Source organism: Setaria viridis, chromosome 2, assembly GCF_005286985.2.
Source record: "Setaria viridis chromosome 2, Setaria_viridis_v4.0, whole genome shotgun sequence".
NCBI classification, from domain to species: Eukaryota; Viridiplantae; Streptophyta; class Magnoliopsida; order Poales; family Poaceae; genus Setaria; species Setaria viridis.
The window spans coordinates 42,036,006-42,046,907 of record NC_048264.2 but is presented as its reverse complement, the minus strand read 5'-3'; the positions used below and the strand labels follow the sequence as shown (position 1 = coordinate 42,046,907).

Below are 10,902 nucleotides of genomic sequence, written 5' to 3'. Positions count from 1 at the left end.
TCGTCATCGCATGGAAGAGAGAAGAAAGCATGCCGATATCATAGCCGTCACACACACAAAAAAAAAAGTCAATAAAGCACAGAAGCACTGAATAAGCAACATGTACTGCGAAGAAAATTTGCTAGCTATTGAAATGATCGGCGAACAGGAATTTTGCAACTTGCGATCAACGGAATTCTTGCAACTTTTTAGGAGATGAGAATCACAAATGTCACATGGGCATTTCAAACTACTTATTTGCTTAAGTTGAGGATATTATAGCCACTTTGTCAAGTATTCATGTAAAAGCCATAACTCTCCAATGCAAACATCACTTAGTAAATCCTTTGATCCTTTTTATGTTCCATTGATTGTATTGCACTTGTGATTAATGGTTTAAGATTATTGTTAGCGCATCAGCTGCTTATGTGATAAGCAAAGCTTTCATCCCACATAATTAGAATTTAATGTTTTCTTTTGCTAAATGCTGCATTATATACTTTCATCCTAAATCAAGCTCAAATGTAAGGTTGCGATCGATGAACTATTTTTTTTTAAAAAAACATGACTATGTAATGAGTTGATGCGACCTTAAAATAAAGAATCTTCTACCAATCTTCCGTAGAATTTTACCCAAACACAAGTCGTAGGAACATGTACATGACACATTAGCTCCGGAGCAGCAAAACACGGTGCCAAAGCAAGTATATACCCGCGTAAAAAAATTTCGCAAAGGGTCCGATCTGCCTGCTGAGAGCCTGAGAAACCAAATCAGCCAAGCGAGCGTGCGTGCGTCGGTGCATGCGCGACTGTCCGAGACAACCAGGTCTGATCCGCCCCGACCTGGGGATATTTAACTATTTACCATCCTTACGGATGGCAACTCTCCATTTACCATTCTTATGGATGCACTTACATATTTACCATCCCTCTACAAACAAAGCAATACATTTGCCATTTTCGCTGACGTGACGCGCCAACTCACTCGTGCTAGCGTGGATCGGGATCGGAAAAGACCAGAACGCCCCTACCTTATTTCTTATTACCTATCCCTTTCCCCTCTCTCCACCACTGACGGGTGGGACCCACATCTTGGGGTCATCTTCAACCTTCGGACACTCTTGCGACCACGAGCTGTTGCCCCCCAACGGCGCTCGCCGACGGTCGGCCGGGGCGGCCGTCGCCGCTCATCCTCGGAGCTGGCGCTCGTTAGGCCGCCGTCTCTGGTCCCGTGGGTGGAGCTCGACAGGGGCTAGCTGTCACGGCCCCCGCAGCGCCCTCTTCACCGTCGTCGGCATGCAAGCTCGGTGGATCGAGAGGTTAAAGATGACCTGACGCATGGGTCCCACAGTGGCACGAGAGAGGGAAAGGGATGGGTAGCAGGAGAAAGGCAGAGGCGTTTTGATCTTTTCCTGTCCCAGTCCACACTGACACGGTGAGTTACGCAGTGAAAATTAGGGGGTGTTTGGATCTTTAGTCCCGACTAAAATTTATGTCACATCGAATATTCGAAGGCTAATTAGGAGGACTAAACATGAGCTAACTATAAAACTAATTACACAAATGGAGGCTAATTGACGAGACGAATCTATTAAGCCTAATTAATCCATCATTAGCACATGTTTACTGTAGCATCACATTATCAAATTATGGACTAATTAGGCTTAATAGATTCATCTCGCAATTTAGTCTCTATCTGTGCAATTAGTTTTGTAATTAATCTATATTTAATACTTCTAATTAGTATCTAAACATTCGATGTGATAGAAATTTTAGGAGCTCCCAGGAACAAACACCCAGACACTTCGTTTGAGAGGAATGACAAATATGCAAGCGCTTTTGCATGAATACAACACAAATAGTTAAATATTCCGCCGAACCGAGGACAGCAGCGGGTGCTCGCGGTCTTCAGATCTCGCATCCCCTTTCAGATCGCGACGACCGCGACGACCGACCGTGACCGGGGATCGATGGAGGTACGCGCCCGGGCGCCCGGCAAGATCATCCTCGCGGGCGAGCACGCCGTCGTCCACGGCTCCGCTGCCGTCGCCGCTGCCATCGACCTCTACACCACATCCTCCCTCAGCCTCCTCCCCGAAGGTGGCCCCCGCCCGCCCTGGATCAGATTATTTGTTCTTCGTCACTCCGCCGCCCTCACCTCCGCTTCTTCGTTCTACACAGGGGAGGATGGCGGCGCAGGCGTGGTGGAGCTGGACCTCAGGGACTCATGCCTCACCTTCTCTTGGCCGTGTTCGCGCCTCCGCGGGGCCCTGGGGGAGGTGGGCGGCAAGGCCGGGGCGCCGACGCCATGCTCCCCTGACGAGCTCGCCGCCATTGCCAAGCTCTTGGAGGGCCAAGAGATCCCCGAGGCCAAGATCTGGCTCTCTTCCGGCCTCTCCGCCTTCCTTTACCTCTACACCTCCATCATGGGGTTGGTTTTTTCTGTCCATATCAATCTTGCAGCGTCGACACCTGCCCCCACATTATATTTGACAGATGTGATTGGTTGTGTTCTTGTGCAGCTTCAAGCCTGGGAAGGCGGTGGTCACCTCGGACCTGCCCATAGGTGCGGGGCTCGGCTCGTCCGCAGCTTTCTGCGTGTCCATGTCGGGTGCTATATTGACGGCGGCTGGTGCAGTCGGCATTGGAGGAGACAGGGAGGCTGATGAGTGGGAGTTGTTCAGGAAGGATGATCTTGAGCTGGTCAACCAGTGGGCGTTCCAAGGGGAAAAGATCATCCATGGCAAGCCTTCTGGCATCGACAATTCTGTTAGCACTTTCGGTATGCTATCAAAGTGACTGAGTTTTTAAACCTTCAGAACTTGTAGGATTGCAATGCCTTCGCATTCCGGATTGACCTCTAGTGGAATCCTTATTGAGTTTTTTCCACATTTACTTACTGATTGATTGCTTAATGGCACCACCACTCTTAGTTGCTGCAAGGATTGCTTCTAGTTTATTTATGGCTTGTTTGTTATATGTACTTGAGTTACAGCTAGATGGATAGATGATGCATCTAGTGGAATTACTATCTGATAATAGATATACCGAAAGTTACCTGATGCTGCCATAGGGATTATCAGTATTTGAAATCAGTGATTTAACCTAAAAGTCTTGTCAATTTTAGGTGTCAAGCCATGGAAATCTTTGCAAATGGTGCAAAAAAGAAAAAAACTTGTGTAGTTTCCTAGAATCCATAAGACCATCTGAATCTCAATTCCCCCCTATCAATTCTCCTAACTTGTTTTGCTTCACTAAACTTATGTGTGAATGTTAGGAAGCATGATTAAATTCAAGAAGGGGGAAATGACAAACCTCAAGTCCAGGAACCCAGTCAAAATGCTCATCACTGATACAAGAGTTGGTAGGAACACAAAGGCCCTAGTTGCTGGTGTATCTGAAAGAGCATCTAGGCATCCAGATGCTATGGCTTCTGTCTTCCATGCAGTGGACTCCATTAGTGAAGAGCTTTCAAGCATTGTTGAGTTAGCAGCCGAGGATGAAATAGCCATCACCTCGAAGGAGGAAAAGCTAGCAGAGCTTATGGAGATGAACCAAGGTTTGCTTCAGTGCATGGGAGTTAGCCATTCTTCTATAGAAACAGTGTTGCGAACAACTCTGAAATATAGCCTGGTCTCAAAGCTAACAGGAGCTGGTGGTGGAGGCTGTGTGTTAACTCTAATACCGACCCGTATCCTTTTCATATCCCCTGACTGCATCTTTTCCTTCATTGTTTGATATGATATAAACACCATACTACTTATATATGGTTTCTGTTTATCTTTAACATCTCAATTCAAAGCTTCCAGAAATCTGGGTCTTGATATTCACTAATAAAGAATCTGACAGGAGAGAAACTTCAGAACTACAATGGCCTGTCTTTTGAAAAGCAAAATGCTCAGTACTTATAATAACATATAACCATGTAAAATGATTCTGGTTCGCATCCCATCTAATCTAGATGAATTTTAATGGACTAAATCTATCAACATGGAAGGAAAAGGACTGTAGCAGCTTAAATTTCTAATTATCCTTTTGTTTTCAGATCCGAGTTTCTAATTTGTACCTGCTTAGCTATGCATAGGCTATGGCATTGACTTTTACTGGTTTAGTCATGGTACTTCTTTGCGCTTTCATTTTTCTGCATATGCACTCAATAATGTTTGAACTTCATGGATCTTTCAATTTTGCGTTTGCTGTCCCTTCAATGATGCACAAAGCTTCCTTGACATGATTATCAGTATCAGCCAGCATAGTTTTGGAGAAAGTCGCCACAGAGCTTGAATCTCATGGTTTTTGCTGCTTTAAAGTTGAGGTTGGTGGACGAGGTCTTCAAGTATGCCGAGGATAAGACTCATCATGTTCCAAGGAGATGTTGTACCATACTTTTAGAAAATGCCTTACCCTACCGAACTAAAGAAGTTAAGATTCACTACTTCAATTGTTCGATGATTAGGATATTCTTCTGCCTTCCCTAGGAGATTCTTGTATTCACTACATGAATTTCAAGATGCGGATATTCTTCTGCTATTCCTAGCAGATTCTTGTATCGAATAAGCACCCAGCTGCACTATTGCTGGTGCTATTGTTGTATCAAAATTAAAATTAAACTTAATAATTATTGCAATGTTGTATCAATAAAATATCAGTCCCCCCCCCCCAAAAAAAAGAAAAAGAAAATCAGATCATTCCATAAATTGCTTTGAATTGTTCGTTTTGTGCAAACTTTATCCAATCAAGATCCTTGTTCGCTCTATGTGCACAGGCTATGCAAACTGAAGGCATTTTTTGTTGGACTGGAATCACGCATCAATCTTGTTGTATGAAGAACACAGCGAGTATACGGTATACTGCAATGCTCGTTTTGGCACCACCACTCTTAGTTGCTGCAAGGATTGCTTCTAGTTTATTTATGGCTTGTTTGTTTTATGTACTTGAGTGACAGCTAGATGGATAGATGATGCATCTGGTGGAATTACTAGCCGATCATAGATATGCCGATAGTTACCTGATGCTGCCATAGGGATTATCAGTATTTGAAATCAGTAATTTAACCTAAAAGTCTTGTCAATTTTAGGCGTCAAGCCATGGAAATCTTTGCAAATGGTGCAAAAGAAAAAAACTTGAGTAGTTTCCTAGAATGCATAAGACCATCTGAATTTCAATTCCTCCCCTATAAATTCTCCTAACTTGTTTTGCTTCACTAAACTTATGTGTGAATGTTAGGAAGCATGATTAAATTCAAGAAGGGGGAAATGACAAACCTCAAGTCCAGGAACCCAGTCAAAATGCTCATTACTGATACAAGAGTTGGTAGGAACACAAAGGCCCTAGTTGCTGGTGTATCTGAAAGAAGGCATCCAGATGCTATGGCTTCTGTCTTCCATGCAGTGAACTCCATTAGTGAAGAGCTTTCAAGCATTGTTGAGTTAGCAGCCGAGGATGAAATAGCCATCACCTCGAAGGAGGAAAAGCTAGCAGAGCTTATGGAGATGAACCAAGGTTTGCTTCAGTGCATGGGAGTTAGCCATTCTTCTATAGAAACAGTGTTGCGAACAACTCTGAAATATAGCCCGGTCTCAAAGCTAACTTTAACCAAAGAAGGTATTGTGTTACATGAAGTAACCTGATGCTTCAAACTTATCATTGCCTAGCGGTAAAAAAATGCAAACAAGGAAAGATGTACAGAAACGTATAATTTTGTCAGAGTCCAGTTTATTGGATTTTTTAAATCATGGTTCATGCTGCTACTACTATAAACTGACAGTTTTCTAGATGTTTCTGCTGCCAGGCATGTTCTAGGCGTCAAATGTTACTTGCCTTCTTAAAAGTGATCCAACTTTAAGTACTTGTTCCAGATAGGAGAAATCTGTGAAGAAATGGCATTATGCTAATGTTCTCCCCGAAAGGAGTTTGTTTGATCTGTTCATTCTCTACACCAATTTAGCTAATGCATTAATTCCTTTCAGATACTTAAATATAGTTAAATCAGAAGTGCTGGAGATATCACAACCAGGTCTTGACTCTAAACTTTCTGAAATTCATCACTGGATAACTGTTCGTAAAAAAACAGGGAGTTTTCATAGGTAAGTTCCATGTCGTGCAACCTTTATTTTGGAAACTTGTGGTTACATCATAACTAAATCAAACAGCATGTGGATTTGTATAGAAGAGTTAGTCGGGCTAACAAAGAATGTTCAAGAGAAGGACCGCCTTGTTCTGGGTATATTTTCTTTCTTGAATCCTTTCTTGTGCTACAACAGAAACTTTTGCTGATTAGCTATTTACATTTTTACTGCTTGATCTGGTTACACCAGAATCGTCTTACTGTTTAGTAACCACAGTACACTTACGACAAATATGATTGAGAGCTGTCCATGACATGATAATTATTTGATCCATAGATGGGTTGAGGGCATGGCGCCGGTTTTCTCAAAGTCTGCTTGGCAATGTGTGTGGCATCTTATTCAGGTAGACTTTGTCTTCATATAATTTCTTAACTAGGTTTGCATATTTGAACTTACCATTGTACCACACAGTATGACCGTTTTCCTTTCAGCGGTTCATAAGTTGTGGGCATGGGTTGTACAAAATGGTATAGGATTAGATGTCCATGTGTATGGCTAGTCCCGGTTGGTATTTGGACTCGCATAACTGTGGTTAACCATGTTGAGAAAAGTATGGACGGAAACCCAAACAGGCAAAGCTAGTGCATTTTGGAACTTGGGGCTTACGCTGACCTCTCTTAGTGTTAATTCTTCACATTTTGTTTCTTTCTGAAATACCTTAGGTCTTCACATTTTTTTTCTTTCTAAAATGTATTAAGTATCTATATTTTGCTTCTTTCTGAAATAATATGACTACAAAAGCAGTTAATATATACTAGATAGGTATTAATTACTTGTATCATTGGCCCAATATATTTCTGGATTTTTAATATCACAACTAAGATTAGTTTGGACTGTGGATGCTACATAGGTTGGCATTTTATGTCATTACTCGTGTTGTCACTGCTGCATTTGTCCGGAGCACAGGAAGGAGAAAGAGCCCACATTAATTCATATGTTATATTTAAACTGACTGTTTGATTGCTATAAGAGTATGATACATTGACATATAATCAACCTGCTTTTGAGAAAAGAAAGTACTTTGTGTGATATTCTCTTTTGTCTTCTACCTGGTTGACTTTTGTGGATTATTCCAGCTATTGATATATCTACATTAAATTTATACAGAATGATCTTATCCATGGATGGGGCAACGATTACAAGTTTGGGTATTGTGCTCAGGTTTGTTTAAATATTGTTTAAGTAACTGTGGCATGCTTTATAATTTAAGTTCATCTAAAGCATTTATTGATTTAAGTTGTTCATATGGCTTCTCTCCATTCATAATTATTTGTTACCATAATGATGAAAACTATAAATTATGATAGTAATCCCAAGAAAATTATATAACACTATTTTTCATGTGGTCAATATAATTTTTCTATGGTAATCTATTGAAAGTGATCTTTTTTTTGGCTCAGGTTAATTGATTTAAAAGAATAGAAACTTCTGTAGTCATTTATGTTCTAAAGCATCTACTCCCTCCATTCCAAATTGTAGGTCGTTTTGGCTTTTCTAGGTGCATAGATATTATTATGCATCTAGAGCCACATAGATGCATAATAATATCTGTGCACCTAGAAAAGCCACATAGATGCATAATAATATTTATGCACCTAGAAAAGCTAAAATGACCTACAATTTGGAACAGAGGCAGTAGCATTTTTTAATCCAGACTATAGTAACTCTGAGTTTGTGACCTCATTGTCCAAGATATCTTCTTCTTATTTGGCAAACATTCTAAATATAACTTGTTTTTTCTTATACTGCTTTCAGGGTGACTAACATCAGAGTAGTTGATAGTGAATTTATAGTTCATCGAGGAGTGCAGACATTAGGAGGTTCAACAACAACAAAGGTTTGTGGAAACTTCTGTTTTAGTGTTGCAAGTTGGAACCTTGATGTCTCTTCAAAACATGCATTCACAATACTTGTTACTTATATAAGAACAATACATTTCAGCACACTCCAAATTTGAGCTGCACCTTGTAATGCAACAACACACAAAGCTTTTGTCTGTTCTTGAGAATAACAGTTTTAGCGCACTTGTTTGCATAATTCATATACTCCTTTCATAATCAAGTCTTTTGAGGAGACAACAAAAACCCTTTGTCGTGATTTGTGGTAGGTGTGGTGGAAAGTGCATTAAATATTGCCATAGGACCTTCTTCTGATAATCCTCTTTGTATCTGCACCTTCACATCTTGTATAGTATGAATTTTCTTTGTTCATTTGCAAAGTAATGTTGAATGCTTCCTGTATTTTTCTCCTTTTGAATTCTGGAAGGATGGCGCTCGAGGCAAAAAAGCTAAGCAACTCCATCAGAAAGATGCTGAAGTGAAAAAGACAAGAGTATGTTCTTTGTGCATGACATCGTAATGCTGCGTTTTCTTATGTGACCGCTACATAACTCTTGTGTTATAATCTGTAACCAGGGGAGGGCAGCAGGTCTCGACATGCGAACAAAGGTGAGCTAACAAACCATTTAGCTGCTGCGCATCGTATCAAATGTCAACTCATCCCTCAGCCGGGAGAAAATGCTGTTGGAATCTGAAACCTCAGAGCTCCAGGAAAAAAAAACCACTGCCACAGTGCCACTTCACTTGTAAAATCTGCATTTCCCTTGAGTTAAAAATGACACCACAAGAATTAATCATAATTTTGTGTCATTAACAGATTGTAGTACAGATTGTCATAATTTTGTTTCAACCTTGCAGATCCGGAGAAAATCACGATCTGAGCTTCGTGATTTCCAGAAGCGTTGGGACCGGGCCACAAGGGAAGACAGAACATGGGTCGATCCGTTTGCTCGCTCTCGAAGAAAACGGAGGAATAGAAACCCACAGTAGATTGGCAGTCTTCATAGTTACACAATATCCCATTTGGACCATTGATTTAGAATGTATACTTGCATAATTAATGCCGTATAAAATTTCAAGGACGAAACAGAAACAAATGACCATACACACGTGAACAATTTCAGCGCGGTGCCTCGGTGAGTTTCCCGTGGGAAGTGTGGGTTCACGCTCCTTATCCACCCCAAATGTCATGCTGGTTTGCTGTACTAGGCTGCTAGCACGGGTGCTTTCGAGGCTCTGTTTCAGTGTATCTGGAACTTGCAGCAGCAGCGTCATAAATGGGCTGGCAGTGGTACCCACATACTAACAGTGGAAATTTGTGGTTTATGCTGATGTGTGCTGGCATAGCTCCAGTGGTGTTTTTGCCGTTGGCTGTGAATGTCAGCATGTTGCTTTCGGAATGCGTGGTAGTGGCCTGTGGATTGAGACGAATACCCAGCAAAATGAAATGTGTCTTTGGTCGCGCCTCGATTGTTGACTGGCTGGCACACACGAGCGAACAAAACAAAGGTCTTGTTTAGTTTCCAATTTAGGAGTGGCCAAATTGACATTTTGCTATAAATGCGCTACTGTATTATTTCGTTTTTATTTGTGAATTATTGTTCAAATATTGACTAATTAGGCTCAAAAGATTCGTCTCGCAAAGTACAACAAAACTGTACAATTAGTTTTTGATTTCGTCTACATTTAGTATTCCAGGCATGTACCGCAAGTTTGATGTGATGAAGAATCTTCTTTTTGCATAGTGATAAAGTTGAGAATTTGGAGTAACTAATAAACATGGCCAAAACTGGCGGACATGTCGCACGTCCTCGCAGGTTGGTCGCCGCGTCGTGTTCGGTGACAGCTAGTCCAAATCCGTGTTGGCTGTTGCGGCAGCGAGTTGGCATGGAAACTACGGCCCCACGAAGGTACTTGAAAAGCTGTTCTGGCCCGTGTGTTTAAACGAGAACTGACCGGTACAGGTACATCTCTGTTTTTTTTTTCTCAAGAAAAACAAATCCCTGGAGCTTCCTGTAGCATGGCGCAATGGCAGCTTCGTTCGTCGCACAGTTGACTTTTACCGGACGTGATTTTGTTTACCCCGTGAAAGAGACCACTATTTCTCTGGTACGTCATCGCGCATGGAAGAGAGAAGAAAACAGGCCGATATCATAGCCGTCACACACAGAAAAAAGGAGTCACTAAAGCACAGAAGCACTGAATAAGCAACATGTACTGCGAAGAAACTTGGCCAGCTATTGAAATGATCGACGAACAGGAATCTTGCAACTTGCGAGCAACGAAATTCTTGAACTTTTTAGGTGATGAGAATCCCAAATGTCAAAGGGCATTTCAAACTTCCTACTTTAGTTTCTCTCTTATGACTTATGTACCTCTTAAAAGGTGTTGAAGTTAGACCAAACGGCTTTGAGCGTACTTCTCGTTGAAAGCAAAATATTTATGTTAGAAGTACTAGCTCGTAATATACAGACCACATGTACGGTATCTGGAAAAAATAAAAAAAGAAACCCCGCAGGTAATGAAATCTTAGTGATGGACTCAATGATGGTTAATTACAAAACATCCGGACGATGTGATTATATGCTTAAGTTGAGGATATTACAGCCACTTCATCAAGCATTCATAAAAAGCCACAACTCTCTGATGCAAACATTATTACTTAGTAAATTCTTTGATCATTTTTATGTTCCATTAATCAGTAATATTACGTGTGTGATTAATAGTCTAAGGTTATTTTAGTGCACCAGCAAGTACTAGTGTGCTACGTGATAAACAAAGCTCCGTTCCACATAATCAAAATATAATGTTTTCTTTTTCTAAATACCGATTTATGCACCTTCATCTTGTAAGTCTAAATCAATTCAATTGTCGGGTCAACGAACTATTTTACCGATTTATGCACCTTCATTTTGGAACAGAGACATTGCAAAAGTGGGGTTTTGTATAGAACGCAT

At 41.1% G+C, this 10,902-nt stretch overlaps 2 protein-coding genes across 2 annotated transcripts; both read left to right on the top strand.

The window, feature by feature from the left end:
• The first annotated feature begins 1,862 nt into the window (after nt 1-1,862).
• LOC117843482 (mevalonate kinase) lies at nt 1,863-4,622 on the top strand. Its single transcript, XM_034724085.2, has 5 exons — nt 1,863-2,079; nt 2,161-2,410; nt 2,502-2,761; nt 3,257-3,670; nt 4,221-4,622. The coding sequence occupies exons 1-5, from the start codon at nt 1,950-1,952 to the stop codon at nt 4,328-4,330; spliced, it is 1,164 nt and encodes a 387-aa protein (XP_034579976.1). The 5' UTR covers nt 1,863-1,949; the 3' UTR covers nt 4,331-4,622.
• Nucleotides 4,623-4,709: 87 nt separating this feature from the next.
• Nucleotides 4,710-9,078, top strand: LOC117843483 (uncharacterized). The gene is made up of 9 exons (XM_034724088.2): nt 4,710-4,824; nt 5,949-6,065; nt 6,149-6,202; nt 6,384-6,450; nt 7,215-7,268; nt 7,855-7,944; nt 8,373-8,438; nt 8,522-8,554; nt 8,804-9,078. Exons 1-9 carry the CDS (start codon nt 4,748-4,750, stop codon nt 8,933-8,935), a joined length of 690 nt encoding a protein of 229 aa, XP_034579979.1. The 5' UTR covers nt 4,710-4,747; the 3' UTR covers nt 8,936-9,078.
• The last annotated feature ends 1,824 nt before the right edge of the window (nt 9,079-10,902 follow it).

Bases quoted from the DNA above. Each gene is read 5' to 3' on its own strand.
- LOC117843482 (XM_034724085.2), top strand. From the start codon at position 1,950: ATGGAGGTACGCGCCCGGGCGCCCGGCAAGATCATCCTCGCGGGCGAG. The intron at 2,411-2,501 runs GTTGGTTTTTTC...GTTCTTGTGCAG, and splicing joins CTCTACACCTCCATCATGGG to CTTCAAGCCTGGGAAGGCGG. The intron at 2,762-3,256 runs GTATGCTATCAA...TGTGAATGTTAG, and splicing joins CAATTCTGTTAGCACTTTCG to GAAGCATGATTAAATTCAAG.
- LOC117843483 (XM_034724088.2), top strand. From the start codon at position 4,748: ATGCAAACTGAAGGCATTTTTTGTTGGACTGGAATCACGCATCAATCT. The intron at 7,269-7,854 runs GTTTGTTTAAAT...TTTTCTTATACT, and splicing joins AGTTTGGGTATTGTGCTCAG to GCTTTCAGGGTGACTAACAT. The intron at 8,439-8,521 runs GTATGTTCTTTG...ATCTGTAACCAG, and splicing joins CTGAAGTGAAAAAGACAAGA to GGGAGGGCAGCAGGTCTCGA.